The sequence below is a fragment of the Toxoplasma gondii genome, chromosome VIII (assembly GCF_000006565.2).
Source record: "Toxoplasma gondii ME49 chromosome VIII, whole genome shotgun sequence".
Classification (NCBI taxonomy): domain Eukaryota; phylum Apicomplexa; class Conoidasida; order Eucoccidiorida; family Sarcocystidae; genus Toxoplasma; species Toxoplasma gondii.
The window spans coordinates 4,490,099-4,514,581 of NC_031476.1; the positions used below are offsets into that span (position 1 = coordinate 4,490,099).

General features: G+C 53.9%; 3 protein-coding genes across 3 annotated transcripts; 1 reads left to right on the top strand and 2 right to left on the bottom strand.

The window, feature by feature from the left end:
• Nucleotides 1-338: 338 nt before the first annotated feature.
• TGME49_271440 (NPL4 family protein) lies at nucleotides 339-5,978 on the bottom strand (the record flags this gene model as incomplete). The annotated part of the gene is made up of 10 exons (XM_002365769.2): nucleotides 339-542; nucleotides 1,048-1,122; nucleotides 1,571-1,669; nucleotides 1,773-1,853; nucleotides 2,204-2,339; nucleotides 2,930-3,090; nucleotides 3,639-3,857; nucleotides 4,449-4,666; nucleotides 5,071-5,224; nucleotides 5,817-5,978. 10 exons carry the CDS (start codon nucleotides 5,976-5,978, stop codon nucleotides 339-341), a joined length of 1,509 nt encoding a protein of 502 aa, XP_002365810.1.
• Nucleotides 5,979-11,837: 5,859 nt separating this feature from the next.
• On the top strand, nucleotides 11,838-20,466 carry TGME49_271430 (hypothetical protein; the record flags this gene model as incomplete). The annotated part of the gene is made up of 11 exons (XM_018781619.1): nucleotides 11,838-11,874; nucleotides 12,394-12,503; nucleotides 13,064-13,100; nucleotides 13,538-13,651; nucleotides 14,188-15,708; nucleotides 16,363-16,459; nucleotides 16,735-17,185; nucleotides 17,720-18,256; nucleotides 18,633-18,719; nucleotides 19,098-19,955; nucleotides 20,374-20,466. 11 exons carry the CDS (start codon nucleotides 11,838-11,840, stop codon nucleotides 20,464-20,466), a joined length of 3,942 nt encoding a protein of 1,313 aa, XP_018636655.1.
• Nucleotides 20,467-22,020: 1,554 nt separating this feature from the next.
• TGME49_271420 (porphobilinogen deaminase) lies at nucleotides 22,021-24,210 on the bottom strand (the record flags this gene model as incomplete). The annotated part of the gene is made up of 1 exon (XM_002365767.2): nucleotides 22,021-24,210. The coding sequence occupies one exon, from the start codon at nucleotides 24,208-24,210 to the stop codon at nucleotides 22,021-22,023; it is 2,190 nt and encodes a 729-aa protein (XP_002365808.1).
• Nucleotides 24,211-24,483: the final 273 nt, after the last annotated feature.

A 24,483-nucleotide genomic window follows, 5' to 3' on the forward strand; every position in this document is an offset into this window, starting at 1 on the left:
GTGGAAACAAATATCTCGCTATGCATACCGAGATGGCCACAGCGAAGCACCATATATATACACAGATATGCGTACATTCATATACATGCACATGCATGCAAATACACAAACATGCACGTATGCATATATACATATATATATACATATATACATATATATATACATATATACATATGTATACATATATATATATATATATATATATGTATATATATATACCTCTGTCCACGTATGAGTATGACGAATCGAGACACATACATAGAAGTTGATGTATGTCTACCGAGTCAACGCATGGAGAAGCTACAAGGTGTACGGCGGCTGTTCCAGCTGCGATTCGTTCAGCCGAAGGACTTGAGAGTGTCTTCGAGACCTTCGTCTACCGGCTGCCTGTTTCGAACGCAGTCGCAGATGCTGAAGGCGGTGTCGAGGTCGAAGAGTTTCGCCACATACAGAAGAAGGTGAAAATCTGCGAACCGTCTCCAGTTCTCCTTCTTCGCCACTGGGCTTGGACCCGCGAGCGCAGCAACTCGCGTCAGGTGATCCTAAAAAGGAAAAAGAGAACAGAGAAAGTTCAGAAGAGCCGGCGCGTTGGGGGGAGTAAACGTCTGGAGATCGGAAACGGCGCGAGCACGGAAACGGGAGATTCAAATGCGAAAAACGCGCCAAAGAACGAGGCGAAACAGGAACAAATATGGTGGTGTCTCCACGTACACAAAGAGGGGCGCGAAGCGAGGAAAACACAAGAGAGACGAAGAGAGGAAGCAAGAGAGAAGGAAAGAACCAGAGACTCTCGGAAGAGAACAGCGGCGCGCCTTCGACAAAGACGACGAGACCAATGACGGCTGCAGGAGGGGATACGCAGCACCCCAACGCACAAAGCGAGGGAACAAAGAAACCGAAAAAAGGAGACCAGTCAGAACCAGAGAAGAAGCCAGGAAACACAGAAGACAGAAAAACGAGGAGAAAAAACGAGGACCCAACGGAGGACACAAATCCCGAAAGAGAAAAGCAGAAGAGAAAGAAACGCAAACTGAAGAGACGACGCACAGTGATGTCTTTTGGAGTTTGGGCGACGAGGCGGTTCGCGCGAGGAAAGCTGCTGGAACAGAAGAAGGAGCGAACCTGAAAAGACAATGAAAAGACAACGTCGAAGACAGATCTGAAAAGAAAACCGTGAACTGCAAAGGACAAAGATGGGGACAGCCTGAACTCTTGCGCCTTTCCTTCTTTCCACTGGATTCTGCCGCCCCTCGACGCCCATTCCGTTTTCTCCCGTGTTCTCTCTGTCTCCGTCTCTCTCTCTCTCTGTGTCTGTCTCTTTGTGCGTGATGCTCTCCATCGTCTCCTCTCCACACTCATTTCAACATCGAGTTCTCTCTCTCTCTCTCTGACTCTTCCTGCTTTCTTCGTCGTCCTTTTCTGTCTCGCTCGGTCTCTCCTCTTCCTTCAAGATTCGGCGTTGAGTCGCTCCACCTTTCGCGGCTTCTCTGGCCGCTCCGCGTCTGTCTCTCCACCTCGTATGCGTCCTCCTTCCATCTCTTTCCTTGTCTGTTTACTTTCTCCTTCTCACCTTCTTGGGCGCAGATTCGTTTACACGCACAATGAACCAGCTGGCGTCGAAGCGAGTCGTTTCCCTCCCCGACTCGAGGACTTGCGGCAGCAGTTCGCCCTGAGCAAAGCAAGACAAAACGAGAGGAGTGAAGCGCGCCTGAGCGTGTGGAAAGCAGACGCGAAGCTTCCCTTTTCTCCGCGCGGAAAGAGCTCATTTTTACCTTCTCTGGAGACCTCAGCTGGATGTGAGTGTCGTCAGGCTGCGTCTCCGAGACGACGCCGTCGCGTACAAGAGCAACACCCTGCGTAGAAACCAATGAAGCAAACAAATCTCCAGCGACCTTCAAAATATGAAACGAAGCTTCGCTGCCAACTTCTCTCCAACTTCTGCGCTCTCCTCCTCTCTCTTCTGTGGTTCTTCCTTTCCTCTCCCTCGCTGTCTGTTCTCCTCTCTCTCGTGGCGTCGTCCCCTCTCTGCCTAGTCAGCGATCATGCCTCTCTCTCTCTGTCTGTTTCTCTGTCTGTCTCTCTCTGTCTGTCTCTGTCAAGGCGTCTCTCCTTTCTTCCATCTGCGTCCTTCTTTCCTCCTTCAGCTTCGAGTCCGAACACAGCTCGCGCGTCGGTCCGCCTTCACTGGAGTTCTCTCTCGCACCATGTCGGAGACCATGAAGGCGTTCGGAACCGCTTCGCCGTCGCGCGTCGACTTGTCCAGAGAGACAGTGCAGCACACAAACTTGCTAACCGGGTACCCGGTGAAATGCGTCGAGACTTGGCGAGACAGCTGCGTTCTGCATGCAGGCTCACAGCTGAAACGAATCATGTCAACGCAAGGTGTCTCCCTCCAGTCACTTGCGTTTCAAGCCATCGCGCGGAGACATGCACAGCCTCCTAACACCCGCGAATACTTCCAAAGACGAACAGTCAGTCTTCTTAGAATACCTGCGCAGGGCCAAAAGCGTAGATCCACAGCCAGGGCTACACACATGCTGCCAATATATATATATATATATATATGTGTAGATAGATATATGTAAATATGTGCCCAGACAGAGGAACCCACCTGCGTACGCCACGATGTTGTCCACGGTCACACACATGCGCATGCATGAATGTATTTTTATCGACGTCGGTTCCGACAGCGACCCTCGTTACAGGTGCATGCACAAATCGCTGTGGCAAGGTGTTTCTGAAGGGCCTCCGCCAGATGCATGCGGTGCCTGCTTCGAGAGAAATCTGGGGAGAGACCGGCTGAAAAGCGACACTGTTTGAGAGGCCTTCCTTGAAAACAAAGAACGGCTGGTCTCTGCAGACGGGGACGAAGGACTGGCACTCGAGAAAAGCCTCCCTGTCGAAAACCATTCGTCTCGAAAAGCCTCACTTTGCCAAGTCGACGACCTCATGAGAAGTGAGCAACTCTTCCCTCGGTGCGTGCGTAAAGATACACCCGATGAGCTCCAAGCCCAGACGATCCGCAATCTTCTCCGCAACCTTCACTTCTTCGTCGTCCTTCTTCACATTCAAAGAAGTCAAAGTATTCTCCTGAAAACACAACGCATCAAAGCAGTATCTCCCTCGCCTTCCACGCATCTACATATATATATATATATAAGTATATTTAAAAGCATGCATACATGTGTATATTTATACAAATATACACGTATGTATATAGCCATGTAGTTTCGTGAATGAATGGATAAGCAGATAGGGGTGTATATGCAACGCTGGCTTTGTGACTGTCATTTGCATTTTCTGAGTTCGCTTCTCTTCAGAGGAAAGGCAGAGGTGTGCTGAGGACTCCACTTCGAGTCTTATCTATCTCCTCCTCAACTGCCGTCGCGATCCATTTCTTTTTCCTGCCCCTCCACTGGTCGCCCCTCTCCCTCTTCCTTTCCATTCGCGCTCGGTTCTTCTTCCCTTCTTCTCTTTCTCTATGTGCGCCTTTCTCTCGCCCCTCTCTCTCTCCTCTCTCGCTCCTCTCTCTCTCCTCTCTCGCTCCTCTCTCACTCCTCTCTCGAAGTCTCCCTCCGCCTTCATCGCGTCGGCTCTCTGCGTCTCAGGTTGTTTTCGAGAGCGCGCGTGTGTCTGACCTGCGGCGGCTCGTAGATCGCTTCGCAGACGGCGCGAATGCCGTCCGGATAATGCGGATCTTCGACGTAGTAGCCGAACATGTAGCCGAATCTCTGCTGCAACATCTGCAAGTCTTCTTGCCAAAACCGCACAAAGTTCTTCACATCCTCCACATTCATCATCTCCAAGTGGTCCACGTGTCTGTACACCTGATGCTTCAGCGTCACCGTCGTCGGAATCTACAAAAAAAGCAGAAGTCTTCTCTGCACATGCCCATGACCCCAAAAACAGAGGCGAGGAAGCGCCTGGAGCCGAGCGCTCTCGCTGAAGGCGGAAGCGTCCTGAACGTCTCACGCAAATCTACCTCGACATGATATATATATATATATATATATATTTATATATATTTATATATATATATATATTTATATATATATAGGTGTTTGTACTTTTTATAGGTGCATGTGAACACAGAGAGACATACATCGACGTGTACATAGACAGGCGGGGACAGGCAGAGATACGCGTAAAGATAGGAGGATTGGATGCAAAAGTAGAGAGAGGCACCGAGAAGGCATGCAGATGCAGATCCACAGAAACCTCCGTGAAACATAATAAGGATGTATAAAGGAATGCCAGGGATCGTGGACGACAGAGGCACTGACGCATGCACAGGTCTGTGTCGACGTTTCTGTTTCGGGGATATGTGAGAGGTCCCTATACCCCCACACACGGGGCGTTCCTTCTCCCTCAGACTCCGTTCTTCTCGCGGGACTCTTTGGGAACGGAGACAGGCGAACTTTCTCGCCAGTCTCTTCTCAGCGGCTTACCTTGTTCATCCGTCCAGCCTCCAGGCGCCGAGGTTTATAGGAGGTGCAGCCTGGCAAGTCGTTGACTGCGAATTTTCTCTCTCGCAGGAAGGCGTCGAACGACTTGAAGTTCACTCCCGCCACACCGCTGTCTCCGGAACCTGCGCTCGCACCCTGGCCCCCTTGATAAGCCGACGACGACGCGGAAGAAGAAGAGGGAGAAGAGAGATTTTTTGTTGCTGCAGCGAAACGCGTTCCGAAAAAAGCCAAACGACTGCGCCACGGTAATTCCGGAAGAGACAGCCTTCTGGCTGAGTGTTCCTCTTGGAGGAGACGCCTCTTCAAAAAAAACTTTGTTGCGTCGGTCGACGCGGTGCTCTCTGCTGGTGTCGCTTCTTCTATCTCCTCTTATCTTCTTGGCGAGCGTCTCCCTCGTCTCTTCAACGAGACTCCTTGTCCTCTTCTTTCTCCATCTCTTCTCTCCATCTCTCCATCTCTCCATCTCTCCATCCTCCCCCCCTCTCTCTCTCTCTTTCTCTGCTCGTGTACCCTCGTGTGCGGTGAGTCTCTGTCGGGCCTCGTCGCTCGCCGCTTCTGTCCCCGCGTAACCTCTTGCGTCCTCCCTTGCTGGCCTCTGTCTTACCTGTTTCTGGAGGCAGATCGGCCGTCGTCATTGGCGCCGCATGTTGCAGGGGGACCGCAGCGATTGTGGCGGAAGCATCTGTCTTGATGAAGAGCAGAGCCCCAGTCGGCAGCGCAGCCTTCGCCACTGTCACCTCAGGACTCGCCGGCAAACGCTGAAAAGACAAAAACAAGCAAATCTGCGCAGCGCATACTGTCCGCCAAAATTTGCGCGCGGTTCGAGAAGGAACGAAAACCAAAGGCACATCATCTTTACAAGAAAAGAACTTTCGAAGGAAAAACGCGAGTTCGCCCTCCGTGAAAGGCAAGTCGAGGCAGTTCCAGGATAGCATTGAGTCCCAGAGAAAGAAAATGCAACAGCCAGAAGGCGTTTTTCGTTTCAAGATCGACGGCGAAAAAAGAGAAACGCGCGTGGAAGTATGCACTTCCACCGTCGACGCTTTCTGAATATTTGCCCCACTCAGGCCACAGCCATCCACGCATACCTTCGCACACATTTATACACATGTATAACGATATATATATATACATATATCTAGATATACATATGTACATGAATGCGTATATATATATATATATATATATAAATATATATATAAATATGCATGTATGCATGTGCATATAAACAGGTCGAATGGTGGATTACACCTCTTGGTTTTTTCTTGAAAGAGTGCCAGGTGGTTTTTCTGCGGCTGCTGTTCAGCGTCTTCCTGTTTCTCCGCCTTTCGCAGGGCCTCTCGGCCTCACCTCTCTGTGGCGCTGGTCGAGGAAAATCTCGAGCGCGTCTCGAGGCAGACGAAGCTGCTCGGAGACGCGCGCGTAAACCTCGGCGAGGGAGGCCTGCGGAGACACCTCGACGCGACTGTGACCTTCCCTGGCGCGGAGCCGCAAAACGACGAGTTTCTCCATCTTCGCAGGAGCGGCAGGAAACGAAGAACTTCGGAAAGCTCTGTCGCCGCAGCTTGCCGCTGGAGTCCAGAAAAGGTCCTGCCTGTCCAAGTCTTCTAGGCAGCTCGAGCTCTTCCGAACGGGCGCGCGTACAGACGCACAGTCCAGAGAGGAAGGTGAAACGAGCAAGAGGCGATCGGCGAGTCAGCAGCACAGAGGACGAACAGACGGGGGCAGCTTGCAGCCGGAAAACGAGGGAGAGCGAGTGAAATGTGAGATTGCTGGACGCAGAAGCAGAGGAGACAACGCGCACAGAGCTGAGGTGAAGACCAGGGAAGCGCGCGCGAGGCCGGCAGAGAGTTCACAAACGGAGGCAAGAGGAAGGGCCGAGAAGGAGAAAAACAGAAGAGAGAGATGGCGGTGCCTGGACCGGCGAATGGACGATAAAGAAAGGAGCAGAATCCGAGAAAGCGAAGGTGTGTCTTGGCTCTCGGTGTTTTTTCTGTCCGCGACAGCATGCACGGAGGTCGATCCGAGAGTTGGAGAGCAGAGCTGCCGACTCCTAGCCACACGCAGCGAGGCGACCGAGAGGAGAGGAAACGCAGAGAGACTTTTGCGCTCTAACTTTGGGCAAGCAAAAGAAATGCACTCGAAAGAATTCCACTGCGCGCCGGAGAAAAGCCGAGTGCGCGCGTGCTATGTCCGTGACGGCGAAGAGTCGCGAGACAGCGAAGCTACGCGTTCCCCTGGAAGTACGCAAGGAGAAGACGGAAAAAGGCGGCAAATGAATCGAGGAAGAGGCGAACGAAACGAAGAAACTGTGTTGGTGGAGGGCGAGAAAATGTGCACAAGGTCTCTCTCTCCTGTGGTCGAATCCGGACTTCTTCGCTGCAGCTTTTCTCTGTCCACTCGCGCGGTCTCCAGGGAGCAGAGAGAGAGAGAGGCCGCCCAGCGCCCGCCTTTCACGAAAAAGAGGGCAAACTGAAAAGCGCTCTGAAAAGGAATTCCACCGCGGAAAAAAGTGAGGAAGGTCGACCCCAGCGAACCATCCCTGAACCCGCACTTCACCAGGTGTATGTACACCCGAAATACGCAGACAGAAACGGCAACTTACCACAGTGCGGCCTCGTTGACACCAAGTGAGATCTCTGTTTAGAACTGAACATTGCCGAGGACTCTACGAAAGGGAAGTTCGTGGTGCTTGCGCAGCTGGTACGCAGATGATGCTCTGGAAAAGATGCGGTTGATGTCAAGCCACTACCAGCGCAGTTCACAAGCTGGCCGTGAAACACAGAACAAGAGTCCTGGACCTCCGTTCAGAAAGTTCGGGTGAATCCGGCAAAGAGACAAAACAACTTTTTTCTGTCTCGAGTGTGCCTGTTGACATGTACATGCACATAAATAATCATGCATACGCTTATTTATCTGAAGACGTACATGAATATATATATATATATATATAAATATATATATATATATGCTAGACGTCAACGTCCTGGCGAGACCTCCGTTTTCTTCGAGGCAGACTTCCTCGTCAGTTGTTTAGCAGCCGCCTGCACTGAGACTACTTGGGGACCTTCGCATGCAGTTGTTAACGTGTATTTCGTTGTTCTCTGGAGAAAGGAAGTGCATGTCGACGGGACCTGCACTGTCGACGCCACGGAGTAATGGTACGGCACCGTCTGTGTTGTACAGTTCCAACGGTATCTGTAATCTCTAGTGTGTTTCACCGGGTGGCGTTTCTCCATCGCCTGTGGAGCCTGGCTTCTGTCCCCAGGACGTCTCGATGGAGTTTCTCACGACCTTCCGCCCCCACAGAGGAGCGAATTGCTGTGGAGCGAGAGCCGAGGTTTAGTGTAACAGAGCTTTTCGGGGCAGCATGCGGTCTTGAGAAGCAGCGGATTCGATCACGTATCGAGGCGAGAGCGGAATCGAAAGTGTTTTCTCTCCACGAAGACTGCGGGACTCCGGTGGCCCTCAACGCGATCTCGTTTCCGGTCTCGCGTGAGAGTTCGCTCTTGTCTTGGAGACACCGCGGGCATATCGTTTCGTCCATGCTTCTGCCTCAGAAAAAGGAGAGTTGCAAACAGTGTATCGACTCTCCAGCTGGTTCGTCCAGCCCCCACCGAGTGCGTAGACTGTTATTCGCACGGAGGAGAAGCGGGGAAACGACACTGGACGCAAGAGAGGCGAAACAAGTGACGTCTCGCCTTCCTAAGCAGAAACGCCCTCTTCAGCAGACGCGCATTTACGTCCTTCTTGTGGTTGTTCTTTCTGAGTCCCTGTCCGTTTTCAAATAACGCGCCTTTATTCCTACGCACAGTCGAATGTAGATGATCTCGTGAAGAAAGAGCCGCCTACAGGCGCACCAGTGGTGAACCTCGTCGAGAGAGACAGGGCCTCGGAAGTCCGGGTGTGAAGGCCGCTTGTCTGCCGCGTATCGTCCATGGCAATCTGGAGCAGCAGTTTATAAGACTGAGAAATGGACACAATAAAGAGGCGGTATTTCTCAGACCTGTCGAGGAACAGCTATCTGGCGCTGTGTTGAAAGAAGGGACATGAAGTGGAGACGTAACGATTTTTGCATCCCTTTAGATGTTAATTCTTGCCTGAAAGCATGAAACGCGAAAGGGACTACGTGTACGTCCATTTGAAACGCTTACGAGAAGTCATACCGAAGAACCTATCGGGGATTTACGCGTAGATTTTCCTTTGGCTCGTAGCGCGACTTCTTCAACTGGTTCAAGTAAAACACATCAAAGGCATGACAACATTTTGCTTCGATATCTCGCTCTTCCCTCGTTCTGCTGCTCCCCTCTACCTCTGTGACGTCTCTTCATCTTGACTTCGTTAACAACACTGAGGCTTCCTTGCGGTTCCAGACACCTCCAATGGAAACTCCTGTCCTTTCTCACTTGGGTGGCGTCTTCATAGCAACTACAGAGAAGGCCCTCGTCATCTACAGCAGAAGTCACATTTTGAATCCTCTGCACTTTCCTGCGCGCAAGTCTGTATACCTGCAATCGCATTCCTATCTCTTTGGCTTCCTCGTAGCATTGTCTGGAAAAGTGAGTGCGCTTTCCTATCGCATTTACTTGATCATCCTCGTTCCCTCGACTTGAGTGACGCAGCTCTCGATGGCAAACCACTTGCGTGGTGGTTTTTCGAGCTCGAACACACTACACCAACGAGGTTCGTCTCGTTCTAAACAAGGAGCTCCTTTCCCGGCGTTTTTGCTAGCTTTAATCACTTTGTCTCATTCGCTAGAGAACTTGGCGTAGCCCCGGTGTACATTTTGGAGGCGCCACAAGTATAGCCTCGTCTTTGTAACAGGCTGCTTTGTTCACCAAAAGAATGCCAAAACGCCCAGAGCATGCGAGTGGCAACAGACATTCGAGAAACCAACTCGGGCGGTCCTGGATGGGGGAAGCTGGAAAGCACCCGCTCATGCAGCGACAAGACATTCTCCGCATTGGTCTAGCGCTGTGCTGAGAGAAGGCATCCGTTATCCAGTGCTCGGAGGTGAACACCGAAGAGGGTGAAGAATTCAAGCAAAGGCAAGAGACGCTTCTGAAATCTCTCCCAGTGCTCGGGGTGCAAAGTGGTGTCTTGGTGGGTGCGACTAAGACATCGATGTTTCTGAAAAGGTTGGACTCGCCTCGAACGCCTTTGCTTTGGTGATCTAGGACCTTTTGCGTAAGCAGGAATTCCAGAACTCTCTGGGGTAATCCAGTTTGGAGGAAACAACCGACTTTTTTAGTGTAGAAACATCAATAGATGCCACGAAGTTTGGACCTGCCGACTGTTACTCCCGGATTTGCAGCCGCTGTCGCTTCTCGCTGTCAGTACGCGTTCTATCGTTTGACGAGAGAGTCGTCTGTGGTCCCTAATTTGTCTCTTGTAAAGAGCATCTTGTCGCTATTCTCCGCCACATGCAGTTTGCTTCTACGACCTGCGAAAGCTGTGGTGACCGCCGCACGGCTCCCCATAAACTCTAGGAAGAGCGAACTGTCTTTCACAGGACTCTTCGTCTCTTCAAAGAGTTTTGGACAGAGGCGAGGCGCACAAAGAGGCCGGTCCTTGTACTCTTGCCTGTCCTTCAGACGCGCGCGGCCGTTATGCAGAAATTCGAAGAAGACCGGCCCTCCGCCCTCCGCAGCGGGTGGACCTCTGTTGGGGAAATTGTCAATGCGGATGCGAGGGAGTGAGCATGCAGTCATGCAGTTTTTTTCTAAAAGGAAAAAACACTAGGATGCTCGTCACACCGGACCTGGAGGCTTGCGGATTTTTTGTTTTACAAGGGGAGAGAGAGAGAGAGACCAATTACATGGAGAAGCACTGTGTAGTGGTCATTCGCTTGGATCTGAGCCTGGGGTTCCGGTCGAAACTCGAATCGCTGTTGCTTGTAAAAGGCGCGTTTCTGTGTAGCTGAGGAAAAAACAAATCGTCCTTTTGTTCCTCTAATTTCAGATGCACTTGCCGGGGGGATGCGTCTACGCGGATTTTCAGACAACTCGAGTGTGTCTAGGTACCCTCTCGACTGGTCGTGAGAAAATAGACTGTGCGTTAAGTATCGCCCATTTATCGAAGGATCTCGCCTTTGTCTGCTCCAGTTGAGAGGCGGACGAAATGCAAAAAAACTGTCTATCTCTGACGCGAAAAACGAGAGTAACGAAGGCGCCCTTTCTTTCGCAAAGCGTCGCTGAGCGTCATGTCGTTTTGTCGGCTCGACCGCTTTTTCTCGTGACGCGACCTCGCGACTTCCTACAGCTCCTTGCATCTCAGGGATTCCAGGGTCACTTTCCTTGCTGGCGTTCGAGATGCGTTTGACAAAGTGTCGGTGAAGGGCGTGAAAGTCAATACAAGGGGAAACAAGGAGCCATGTTGTCGAGAAAAACAAACTGGAAACTCCAAAGGCTTTTCCTTGTCTTCTCCGGCTTTTCGACAAGCTACGCTGACCCGCGGCCTCGGTGTCCCGACCGTCCCCAACTCGGGTGCATTTCAGGTCACTTTTCGCCAGTTTTTTCCACTGCATGCCCCCGGTTTCAGCAGGTCAGCTCTTTAGACGCAGTCTCGGATCTTTTTGCGCGGATTTTTCCCCGTTTACCTCTGCCGCAACTCTTTTGCGGACGTCCCAGCTTGCCGTCCAGCGCAGAGCAGGACACTTGAACGTTCTCATGCAAAGAAGCGCGAGAAAAGGCGGACCTTACCTCCCTTTTCTGTCGTAAATCCGTCCTTGACGTTTCTCGCAGGTTTCAATGCGCATTCAACGCAGTTCTCTCCCAGCTCTTTTTAGGCTTTTGCGCTCCGCCGCCACCCAGGCAGAGTACCCGCCTCCCGCGCGCCCGTGAGTTGGCCGCGTATCGCGTGAGCTGAGCTGCTTCCGCGCTCCCATTGCGCGCGAGGAAAAGCCTGTCGAATGCTTTTCAAGACGAAAGTCTGAAACGCCCTTTGTTCCACCTTTTTCCTGGAACACTGAGGGGTAACGCCGGAGTGTACACATGCCTGAGAGGTCGAGTGGACGTACATGTGAGGGACAGCTTCGCAAGAAGAGTGCTCGTGAAGAAGCTCGAACGAATCTCGCGCCAAAAGAGAACGGACTGACACTGGTGAAGTCGGAGCCTAGAGCGGAGGACCTCTGGCCAGCGGCTTCTTTGCGAGCTGTCTTCGACACCCGTCCTCCTCGTCTCTCTATTGTCTTTTGTCTTGCCTTCGCGCGGCTTTTTTTTGCTGCATCCATCTGAGGGGAGAGTCGTCTTGCAGAGCGGAGAGCGACGGACCCCGGAGAGCAGAGGAAAGCGACAAAGACGAAGAAACGCAGACGAGACAGGAGGAGCTGGGGCGAGGCTTCTTCTTCTCGAAGGAGGATCGCGAAGGACAATGGAGAGTGATTTGGAGTCTGGCTCAGATCTCCTACGTGAGTCAACGGGGAAGACATCCGCAGCGCCGTTCCGTTCTCGTCCTTCTTCACTTCTTCGGAGATTCTGTCTTCTCTGAACCGTTCCAGAAAGGGTCTCTTTGTCACCACCAGAGCAATTCTGGCTTTCGCTGTTCCTACCCCCCAAGGCAGTACACGCCTCTCCGTTGCCTTCTTCTCAGCAGCCTCCTCCGGGCTGGGCTTCTGACGCCTTCCTTTTTCGGACGTCTCCTTCGGCTCCTTTGTCTACTCGGCAGGCACCTTCCTCTCGGTGCCTCCAAAGCGTCTCTCTTGTCATATGCAGGCTGTCCTGCTTCGTCGCAGCTCCTCTTCTGCCTCGCCTGTCTCTGTGCGGGAGGTTTGGAAAAGCCTGACTTGCATGCACCCTGTACAGCGGTTACGATGAGGAGGCTGGTTTTCATGGCGCCGGTTCGGCAACTGAGGGAACGTTTTCTTTTCGCCTTCCATGTCTGGACTTGCTGCCTTGTCCTATCTTCTTCTTTCTTTCCTTTCTTACAGGGGAGTTGAATTTCAACAGCGACGACGAGCCTCCTTCTCCACAGGCAGGCGATGTTACAGTGGTCTCTCCCGACGGCTGCGTGACCAAGACAATTGTTTCTCTCGGCAAGGCAAGTTTCGTCTACTTCCTCTCCAAGTTCCTCGTTTCGGCAACTGTTTCCTCTCCTCTGATTTCCAGTCGATCTCCTCTGTGGGGTGCTTGTTACCTCCTCTCCGTCTCTTTTGACTCTGTCTTTTCGCTCGTGGTGGACAGCGTGGAACTCGCTTGATGTTGACACTCTAGCGCATGCAGCGTCCTTCCGTCCTGCGTCGCTCCCCCGTCTTTGCTAGTCTTGCTCTCCCTCTCTCGACTCCGGCCTGCTTTCTTCGTCTCCAACTCCCGCTGCGCTTTGAGTTCCTCCGCCGCGTTTTCTCCTGGGAGTGCTCTCCAAAGAGACGCGCGTTGCTTGCGGATAAGCGCTGCGGGAGCTTCGATTCCAACGGCCTGGCCCTGAGTCGGGCGTCTTTCGCTGGAAACGGCGACAGCCTTTTTTTTCGAGCGACTGCTGTTCTTTGCAAATACATGCGAAATTGGCTGTGGCCGCCCTCTTCGCCTTGTCGCTGCCCTCGCAACGCGGACTCGCTCCCCGGTTCATCTCCTTTCCCTGGATGGTCTCTTTCTCCTTTGCAGGAGCTTCTGCATGCAGGCTTTGGAGACGAGATCTGCGGTGAGTTGTCAAGTGCGCCGACCTCTCACCTTCCCTTCGAAAACGAAGCCTTTTCTTCGATTTCTTCTTGCCAGACGAGACAACAACGCCGCGGACCTCTTTCGACACTTTGTGCGAGCCTGTGCTTCATCCTCTCTCTTTCTCTCTGTCTCTCTTTCTCTCTCTCTCTCTGTCGCTTCCTCTGTGTTCCGCTACCTGCAAGTCGCTGTTTCGCCTCCCTTGGCCTCCACGTTGTTCCTCCGCTTCTGCGTTAGCTTCGCTTCGCCTTTTTTCTCTCTCTGTCTCTCGTTCCGTCTTCCCTGCGACGCGCTTGACGCTCCTCGCCGGTCTCCCTGCTCGACGCTGGCGCGGTGGTCTGGCCGTCCTGCGTTTTCTTGTTCACTTGCATGCACTGCTTGGGGTGCTCGTTGTCTCCGCTCCTTCGGTCTTGCTCTCAGTTCGATGGCATCCCTTGCCGGCGCATCCGGGAGTCCTGACACCTGAGAAGTCGACCGACCTCCTGCGGATCCTCGAGGACGCGCAGCCTCAGTGGACGACCCTCGGACAATCGGGTGAGAGGAGACGAAGAAAAAAAAGAACGCGCGAGGAAGCTACCAAAGCAGAGAGACTCAACGTTGCCAGTGAGGAATGCGTGGTTACTCCATGTTGGTTTTGTTCTACGCGTAACATATGGATCACTGTTTTCTCTCAGATTAACAGCGAGAGAAAACTCCTAATCAGAGGCTGTACAGTGCGGTGTGAGACCAACACCGGTTGTCAGAGCTCTTCTGCCCTTTCTCCCGGTTGCCTGGTGCCATTCTGGACTTGCGAAACGCATCGTGTGATGTTTCGCTTCCCCGTTCTGTTCAGCGGTGTCTACCGTCGCTGCTTCCTCGCTTGACGGCTTCTCCTGCGTTTCCTTCTCTCGTCTCCCGTTCGTTTCCTTGGCCCTGTCTCTCCCTCCTCACTCTCTACGCGCCATGAACTCGCCTCTCGGCGAGACCTTTCCTCCGCTGTGCTTTGCGCTCGTCTTTCCTTGTTTCTCTGTTTGCTTCCGCTCGACCGCTGCAACCTGGTTCGCCTGCCCTGTCTGCGGGTGTACGTACAGCTGCCTTCCCGCAACTCTTGAGTTTGGCGGCGCGGCGCATGTGCCTGGGGGAAGTTGCGGTTGTCTCTGGGCCTGCGTCGCATCTCCGAGAACCTCAAAAGTATCTTTATTCTCCCGCTGCACTCGCCGGGGTGTCTGCGTCCTCTTCGACCCCCGTCACTTCTTCTGTCTCTTCGACTGGCTCGTCATCTGCTTCTTCGTTTCCTTCGTCCTACGCGGCGTTCCGCAAGCACGAACTGGTCAACAAGCGCCGAGCGCTTCGGGCACTGCGCGAAAAAGCCGACAAGGAGAACAAGGACTTCTCTGAGGAGACGCGCAGATCCTTGTCGCTCTCTCTGGGAAGTATCGACACTCTCCAGGGAGGGCGCGCGCTTCCGCCTGCGTCGCCGAGGCCTCCAGAGTCGGCTTCATGCTCGTCGCGTTTCTCCAGGACGCAGGTTCGCTCACCGGCCGTCGGCGGTCGTCTCCCGCGCTCTGTGCAGACGGGGAAAGGCGCAGAAGAAGGGAGAGGGAGAGCGGAGTCGGACGCAGCGAGAGTCGACGCAGGCGGAGATCTGGAGAAGAAGCGAGTTGAAAGGCGAGAGACACGAGGAGAGCAGAAAGGAGAAGAACACCGCGAAGAGAGAGAAGAAGAGAATACCTGCAGCGTCGTTCTGCAACTCCTTTCGATTTCGCCAATCCGGAGGCTGACAGAAGACGGCGGCCTCCGCATGCGGCTCTTGCGACCAGGAACAGGGTGGAGAACTCCAGGAAGAAACGACCTTGTTTCTTTTTCTCTCGTCGTCCTCTGCAAAGATGCAGTCTGTCGAGAAACGCAACTCAACCAGATTCTGCATGCCTCGACGGACGACCAGTCAAGCGTCTCTCCGGCGCTTCATCGGGACGGAGAGAGGCAGCGAGACACTGGGGAGATCAAGGTGCCGAGGAGCGCCTCCTGCGAGGAAGTGGAAGACCTGGGGAACCAAGAAGGACGAGAGAAAAGGGAAGAGGCGAAGTGGAGGGTCGGAGAGGAAAAGCTGAAAGATCGACATGAGGGAGGAGACCAAAGCGACATCCGAGTGAAGAGAACAATCGGCATTTCCTGCTGCAAGGAAGGCGCGCAGGCTTCTTCTCCTTCTTCTTCGTTCTCCTTCGTGAGATGCAGAGAGGAGATTGCTTTGAGTGAGGCGCCTCTTCGCGGCCTTCGGACGGCGCTGAGGCACTTGAAGCATGGTGAGGAGGTCCTCCTGACTCTGGAGGGCGAGCACTCTCAGCTCGCAGCTCTGCATACTCCTGCGCTGGCTTCGTGGACTTGTGCATGCTGCGGCCAGACCCTCGAGGAGACGCTTCTCTCTGGGAACAGGAAGAACAAGAGAGAAGGAGAAAGCGAGAGAGAGGAATGTCTGTGTTGCTGCAGACAGATGCAGAGCTGTGCTTGCATGTGTAGAGACAGCTCATGGCCAAGTGAAGAAGACAAGGCAGCGCTGTATCTCTATGTGAAGATGGACAACTGGCGTCCGAGAGCGACGATCACTGTTCCCTGTAAGGTGGAGATGCTGGGATCTCCATTTGCGTTTTTATTTTGTTTGTCTTTCCCTCTTCACATCGTGACGGGCGGTACGAATCCGAGAGAATTCTGTTCAAGAGGAGCTCATTTGTGTCACCTCTGCCCTGTCGCCTGCACTTCGGCAAGTTCCAGTCGATGCCCTGGACTGTCTCCCGGTGTCGCGCTTCTCGAAAGTCTCTCAATCGTTCCTCGCTTTCCTTGTCCGTTGTCGCGTCTCTTTTGTATGATTCATGCGTCTTTTTTTCCTTCTTCTCGCCCTCGCATTGTCAAACGTCGATTTGCTTCCTGGCTTTATACGCGCTGCTCTCGAGCTCACCTGATACCTGCCTGTCTTCCTAATTCTCTTTCTTTCCTCTCTATCTACATCCCTCTATCTTTTCATCCATCTATCTATATGTATATCTATATGTATTTCTATCTATCTATCTATATATATATATATATATTATGCACAGTTGCATGCACATGCGTGTATGATGAATGGTGGTAGGAAACGTTTGTTCTGAGGTTCCGGCTGTTGAGTGGGCGGTCAGTTTCTGCGTCTCTTCAGACTCGCCTAGATGTACCAACCTGCGACTGCAGTGGCCGCAGTCTCTCACCGTTTGCCTTTTTGTTTGTCTTTGCTGCAGCGCCTGTGAACGATTCGAAGAGTCTCGGCACCGTCGCTTTCACCTTGCTGATGGGCGCGGCGGACGAACGCCAGAGGACGCTTGTACGGGAAGAAGGGTGAGACGGCGACCGTGGCGTATCGAAGACTTTTCGTTTTCGTTGGAGGATTTTCGAGTTCTGGAGTCTGGTGTCGAGTTTGCGCTTCACTGCTTCTCGGGGCCTTCCTCGCTCAAGCACGGAGAGAGTCCGTCTTCTTTTTCTCCTTCTTCGTCTCAGACATCACTTGGTTTCTCCCTATCTTCTGCGTCTCACTTACACAAGGACTTGTCCTCTCGTTGTCTCTGTGTGTTTCCGAGAGAGACGGTTTTTTCTTCTTGTCTTCGGTTTCGCAGAGACAGAGACGCCGCGAAGGCGATGAACGGCATCCCAGTGAACTGGAGACCTGAGGAAGGATCGACTGTGATCGTTCTTCTCTCGCTGGCGCTTCTTCGCTCTTCTCTCTCTGCACAGCCGCTCCCCCTCAAATGTCCGTTGACGCGCCATTTCTCGCCTGCTGAGAACAGACAGTTCAGCCTCCCCTCCCGCAGAGACGAAGAGCCTCGACAGCAGAGACGCACAGAGAGAGAAGGAGCAGAAACGGGAAATGCAGGAATCTGGCTGTTGTTCACCCTCGGAGACTGGAGCGCCCCCCCATGGCTCGAGGAAGCAGTGAAGAGACTCAAGATGGGAGACGTCGGGCGCTTCGAACTGTCTCCCTCTCTCTTCTCTCAAGCCGTCCAGACGCTGCCCTACCGCAGGCCTGCTTCGTCTTCTGGAGAGCAGAGCTGCAAGGCCTGCGACTGGGTATGTCCACTCTCAGGAGGCGTCTGCGGAGACTCGCGCTGCGTCTCTCCAAAAAGTTCTGGAACGGGGGGGAAACTGCAAAAAAGTGAAGAGAGGAAGCTCCTGTCACGAGCAGCAGAGGCGCTCGACACACCAAATCAGCGGAAGGCGGATACAAAAGGGGAGGAAAGACATTGCGGAGGAAAGAGCTCGAGGAGCGGTTGTAAACCAACTTGAGAGGCGCGTGCCGTATGCAGCGATTCTGCATTTGCTGCAAAGATGTCTTTTCAACTGCGAGAGCGATGAACGAAGTGAAGTCCTCTTCAGATCGCCTTTTGCAGCACCCTGTCGCGCTCTCTCCTCTCCGAACCTCTCCTGGCCGCTCTCTTCCGATGCCAAAGGAGTTCACCAGTCTCCCTCGCTTCTCTGCTCCTTTGTTCGAGTCGAGGCCGTTGCTACCTCTTTGCCATGGAGTCTGTACACGACGCAGCGTCCTTCTGTCCTCTCGCCCCAAAGAGCTCTGTGCATTCTTGCTTCTCTGTCTCTGCTTTTCAGGGAGGCATGTGGATCATCCATCCGCCTCTGCCTCCGCGTCGCGCGTCGTCCTGTCCTGTCTCCGCGTCTTGTCTCTGGGGTGCTGCGGCGCTGGGAGGGAGCCTCGCATGCGCGTCGAGGTCGGTCGAAGACCTCGTTCGAGAGACTGTCGACGGAGGCAGCTTGGAGGCGGTGGTTCGCTGTGTGAGAGAGAAGGAGGCAACGTGGAGGAGGCCGCGCGAAGCGCCTCGTGACGCGGACGCGCGAGAACGAGCGCAGGCCAAGCAGGCCAGGCGAGGGGAGAAGGACGAGGGGATCGCGGACGACGAAGATGGACAGACCGGAGAGGAAGATGGACAGACAGGAGAGGAAGAAGAAGGAAGTCGAAGGGAATGCGTCGAGCGAGTAATTCGAGTGGAGTGGGAAGGAGAAGAAGAAATCAAGAAAAAGCTAGAAGAAGCGACAAGAGAAGAAGTCGGAGAGTACGCGAACAAAGATGAAGACAGCGAAGACACACGAGTCCTCGCGACGATCTGGCTGGCCTCCATTCTCGACCGGGTACGCTGTGTGTTTCTCTGAAGAAAAAAAGTTTCTCGATTTTCCTTTCCTCGCGTTCGTCTTTCTCCACAGTCGACGCGTCATGCGTCTCTCGCGCCGTCTGCCCGTCAGCGGACAAGACGGAAGGACCAATCCACGCTTTAAGCGAGCTTTCTGTCTCCCTGGATTCCATCGCCGGCCTTAGGCCTGGCTCCGGTCGAAACAGGTTCCTGCGCTTGCTGTGTTGTTTCGGCTCCTCTTGCGAGAGCCATCCATCGACTTGCCTCTGCTCCCGCACCGGTCTCCACGCAGGTTCGTGCAGAGCCATTGGCGGCGACGCCTCCTTTTTTATGCAGATGTACGCTTGTGAACTGCTGCCTGTGCATGTCGTTCGTAGAGAAAAGAGCTGTGGGCGCGAGGTTCTCCTGACGAGAAATGTGCATTGGTAGAACGCCTGAGACACGAAGGCAATCTCCTCCTCAAGGTAAAACGGCTTTCCTGTTTCGCCTCCTCCAGCATGTCCGTATGTCTATGATACACCGATGTCTGGGTCTTTATATGTAGAGAGCATACATGTTTGTGTACAGTTGTATGTGCGTCCATTTTTATGGATCTCTGTAGCTGCATCGGTGATGTTGATGGATCTCTGTGCGACGGTTTCACTGCCAGGTACGCTGCTTGTTCGTTCTTTGAATACGCGGCGAAGGCAGAGAAAGAGACAGTTCGAGGAAACAGGTCTTTTCTGCAGCTTCGGTGTGCTCGAGTGACACTCTGGAAACCATGTCGCGGCTGTCGCGTTTTCTCCGGTGGCCTCCTTGCAACCGTTGTCTTTGAACGTTGTTTTTGTCTACATGTTTTTCAGAGGGGACTGCTCTCTGCCGCAGCTCATCGCTACTCTCGCGCCTTCGACGTTTGCCGTTTCCTCCCCGCGTACGAAGAGGCAACGCGAGTGCAGCCGCTTCTCGCCAGCTCTCAGGGACCTGCTGCAACAGCCTCGACTTCTGCTTCGTCTCTGTCCTCATCATCTTCTTCACCTTCTGCCTCTGCTTCTGGTGGGCGGCTGCCTCGGCCTTCTCCGGATGACTTGCAGCCGCCGGCGAACCGGCAGGCGCAGAGTGCCGACGTTTTGAACGCGCATGCATCCGCCCTGGAAAAAGCCCGGAGAGGCCAGCCGGAGGAAGGAGAGAGAGAGAGGGAGGGAGAACAGGGTGGAGAAGAAGAATTGAGTCTTGTGGAGGTAACGCGTCTAGCGACGGGGGTGCTGAACAACTGGGCGCTCTGCTGTCTCCGCCAAAGTCGGTGGAGAGAGGCCTTGCGACATGCCTCAGTGTCTCTGCTGCTTCTCGACTTGGTCGGCAACTCACCGGAATCCGAGGTGGACAAGAAGGAGAAACAGCGGCAGAGGGAGCCGAGTGCTACCCCTGGAGCTGTTTGCGAGGAGAAGGAGAAAGCGACGAAACACGGGGAGGAAGTGACGGCGAACACAGAGCAGGAGACAAAGCAGAAGAAGCAGGAGACACAGCAGAAGAAGCAGGAGACAGAGCAGAAACAACAGACAGAGGAGGAGAAGGGAGAGACGCGAGGAGACAGTTTCCAGCATGCGCGATGTGTGGCGCTCTATCGAAAAGCGAAAGCGTTGAGTGAGGGAGGAGAAATCGCCGAGGCCATCAACGCGGCGAAGGCTGCCGCCGCAATCGAGTCGGGAGACTCCGCGATTCAGGTACGCAAGATGCGAGGAAAGGACGGAGAAGATCATCAGAAAAAAAGACAAGTGATGAACACAAAGAAAGAGGCGGGAGAACAGAGAAAGGTACGGGGGTGCAGGTAACGGACTGTCTCGGGGAGAAGGGAGAGTCCCTCTTTGCTATTTGATCGTCGGAGGTCCGGCGTCTCCGCGTCTTGTGCTGCTTCTTTTCGTCACCTCTCTCGCTGTTTTTTCCCATCCATTCTCGTTGTCGCCTCGCCTTTCTCCAACGCATGGCCTTCTGAAGAGATCTCCGTGATTCTTTTGCCTTTCCAGCTCGTATAGAGGCGCGTCAGTCTTCTCTCGCGAGGAGTTGTTGCCTCATCTCCGACTTTCGCTTCGTCTTGCCTTCTCAGAACCTTCCGTGTTTCCACTTTGTTGGTTTTGTTTTCAGAATCTCCTCAAAACGCTTCTCCGGCATCGGGCGCGCGCGCTGAAATCCGAGAGAGAGACATTTCTCGGCATGTTTCAGCGAGCACCTCTATAGCCTCCACGCTGGCCCGGAAGTCAGGAGGAAGAAGAGTCGGTCTCTCTTTCTACGCTCTCTCTCTTGGTTGAAAGATGAGGAGAAGAAGCCTCTCATGTCTGTTCCTTCTGCCTTTTCCATCAAGGGAGAGAAGCAACGTCTGCTCGTTGCAAGTTTCTTTTTGAACAGCCAGAGGGGAAGCAGGAAAGAAAGGAGTTCTCTGCTTTCTCACAATCACCAGGAAGAAAGGAAGAAGCAACGCGTCCACGGGTCTCCATGCGCGTTTCAGTCGACAACAAAAAGAAGCGTTTACAGGTGGTGCACTGCTCTGGGATCTCGGTTTCTTGGCACTGCCGTCACCCGTTTGGTGGAAGCAAAGGCTTCTGTGGGGAAGAATCTGGAAACATGGAAGACGCGACGGGTGTTTCCTGTGGCATTTCACCTGCCTCTTCTGCTGCGAAGGGCCATCGTTTGGCAAACCTCGCCTGAGATTTCTCTGGGCATCTCGGCTTCCCGCGTTTTCGCGCCCTCAGTTTCTAACGGGCGGTGTCTCGGTCTCCCCGCCGCGCTGAGCCTTTGTCTTGTGGGGGGATTTGAGAGTGAGTGTGTGAACATTTTCAAGCGTCTTTTCGCGACACCGGTCGCGCATGCATGCGAACTCAGACACGCGGAGTTCTGGAGAAAACAAGACGCGCATGAGGCAAGGCGCAGAGCAACAACTGCACACCCAGAGAGATGCACGAGTGAGACGGAGATATACACCGTAGAAAGGGGAGACGACGTAGAGAGACAAAGAGAGAACGATAAAGGGAAGAAAGGAGAGAGAGAACAGAGATAAAGAGGGGGATACACAGAGAGAACGAGGCGGACAGAGAGGGGGAGCAAGATATATATATATATATATACAGAGAGAGAGAGAGAGAGAAATGAACTGAAGTGTATCGAAGGGCACATAGAAGCGATTCACGGTTCACTGCCCAGCAGAATGACGAGATGAGGCTCAGAGAGGAGACGATCAGACTCCAGGAGAGTAGACAGAAAGCTCTGTTGGCCTCGGCAGTTAGTTCTCCTAGGTAAACGGAACGGCGTCTCGGACGAAACATGCAAGGACGAAGATTTCTAAATCGAAAAACCTAAACACCGTCTGCACTGAAGGGCAAGGCAGGTGTGCACCCCACACAGTGAGAGGCCGGCCGCGTATGCATCTCCGGAGCCTTCAAAAACAAATGCCGGCACTGCTGTACATACTCACATATAAACACAAACAGGTACATACGAATCAATATACATAGCCATTACATATACATAGATATACATATATATAGGTATATATATATATATATATGTATATATATATATATATGTATATATGTATATATATATATATATGTATATATATATATATATATATATATATGTACAGCGAAGAACAAGTAGCGCGAGACTGGAGACCCAGGAAGGCGACGTAGTTGACGATCGGTCGTGTCTGTACACCCGCCAGGTGAGCAACGTCGTTTTGGCCTGTGGCTCGAGTCGGCTTCTGGAACAGCGCCAGCTGTCGTGCAGAGGCTTTTATTACAACGTTTTCAAATTCTTCCAACCTTCAGTGACATGCTTCTTGATCTGCGCGAGCCTATCCGCTCCCGCGGCCTTCTTGATTTCTTCCGCGACGGCGCGTCCCAGGGCCTCAGCCTCCTCGGGTGTACGTACACCCCGCACCGTTCGTTCCTCCCTGAACAACTGTTTGCCGTCAGGCGTAGCGAGCACTCCGCAAAACCGGAGCTCTGTTTTCTCTGTGAAGCAGTCTGGATGGCCTCCCCAGCCTTCCTCGCTTCTGCCCTCTCTTCTCTCGACACTGCTTCCTGCACAGCCTTCTTCTCCTTCTCGCTCGACGCCGGGTTCGTCTGAACCGTTCTGACTCTGCGGCCTGGGGGCTTCACCTTGGGCAGGAACTGCGCGCCACTCAGCGATGCCTGCAATGGGCGTCCGGCAGCTGCCGTCGAGAGCGCGGAGAAAGGCGCGTTCGCAGAGCGCCTGGCCGCGAGAAGAAGGCGAATTCAGTTCTCGGAGGAGAGAAAGAATTCCAGTGTCTGCCGAACGACACTGCACCCCGATGATGCCTTGACAGACAGCTGGAACGAAAACGTCGGCTGGCAACAGCACTGCCTCGACGCAGCCGCCAGGCTCCGTCCCCCGCGACGCTTCATTTGGAGAAGAAGCAGGGCAAGGAGAAGGAGTCGCAGAGGGCGAAGGAGCAAGCATCGCGGAGAGGAGATTGAGTCTCTTGAGGCCGGCGGCTGCGAGAAGAGTCGCGTCCAGAGTTCCTTTTTCGATTCGACTCATGCGCGTTTGCACATTCCCCCTCAAGCCCATGAGCTGGAAAGAAGACGGCGGAAGCAACGCATACAGCAGAGCCTGTCTCCTCAGGGAACATGTTCCAATTCTCGGCCTCCCTTCGTCGGCTTTTCGCGCCTCTCCCTCGACACCGCCGGCGTCGTCCTCCGTGTGACTTGCTCGCGCTGCTCTGCCTGCTTCCTCTGTTTCTTCCGGAAGTCCTCCGGAAGCGAAAAGCGCGTCCGGGAGATACGGGAGAAGAGAGGCAGAAGCTGAAGAGCCCACAGAGGGCGCCCCGGAAGCCGCGGCAGAGACGCGCTGTTGCGTCGCGCTTCTGCGCGCTGTCTCAGCGACGCCTCCTGGCACTTGTGCTTTGCATGCGCGCGACAGTCCGCGCCGAGGTTTGCGAGAGAAGATGAGGGCGTCGCGCGGGTCCTCGCGAGGCAGGTAGGCGCCGATTTCTGTTCCCTCCGGCAACTCCGTCGGGACGTCTTTCAGAGAGTGGACCACAACGTCCACCTGCCCATGCAGCAGCGCGAGGTCCAATTCCTTGGTGAAGAGACCTTTGCCGCCGACCTGCGCAAGCGGCAGGTGCAGCTCCTTGTCGCCTGTCGTCTGCATAGGCACAATGCGAAGCTCGCCGTACTCCAGACGAGAGTCGACGCGCAAGAGCGAAGCGAGCACAGACGAAAAAGCAGAAGAAGCGAGGTGAGAGTTCGCCGGCGATGAAGAAGAGGAAGAAGAGGCAGACGAGGAAGAAGAGGGAGAAGCGGAAGAAGAGTCAGACGAGGAAGAAGAGGGCAAAGGATTAGAGAGCTTGGCGAGGGAAGCCTGTATGATTTCGTGAGCCTGTGGGAAGGCGTCTGGGAACCTGAGAGCGAGTCTGTAGACGAACTGTCTGGCCTGCGCCAGGGCGAGAGGCGACGCGCGAGACCCCACACGGAGAGGCGTCTTCTCAGATGCCCCGGAGAAGGGGGGCGTCGTCTGGACCGCATTTTGCGAGGCGGAGACAGAAAGAAAAGCGAGCGGCGACAGCCGCGACTCTCGCGAGGAGCGAGCGAGTGGGCGCGCTGTGACAGCGAACGACGGCGAAGGAGCGTCCGCGTCTCGGCGAGAAGGGGAGGCGCGAGAAGACGCCGGTGGTGACAGGAGAGAAACAAGCGCAGCAGACGAGCTCCACGAGGCAGCAGGGAACCTGGCGGAAGGAGTGAGGCGCGAGGAGGACGAGGCAGACGACGCGCCGCCCTGTCCGGCTCGGGGAGTGAGGGGAGGCGCGAGGAGCCTGGCTGCGGCAAAGAGGAGAACGGCCGGCGTCTCGTATGACTCTTTGAAGAGAGAATCGCGAAGCAAAACGAGAAACGCAAAAAGGAACGCAACCCAGGAGAGGCGCAGCGCCGCCCCCGCCGAGCGCTGCTCTCGGAGGAGCGTCATGCTTGCTCGCAGATGCAGGCTGCGAGAGCAGAGACAAATGAAACGAAAAAAGACAGGGCTCCACGAGAACCGCACGGCATGAAAAATATGAAGGTGGGGAGTCAAGAGAAAGAGGAAAGCGAAAGAGCTGTCAAACGGAGTCGGATGAAGTCAAAGAAACAGAGACGAAGGGAAATGGTCGGGAGGAAGACGAAGCAGAAAACATCCCATACACGTGAGACGACGGACTGGAAAAAAGACGAGAGGAAAGAGAAGTCGAAAAAAGAGGCGGAG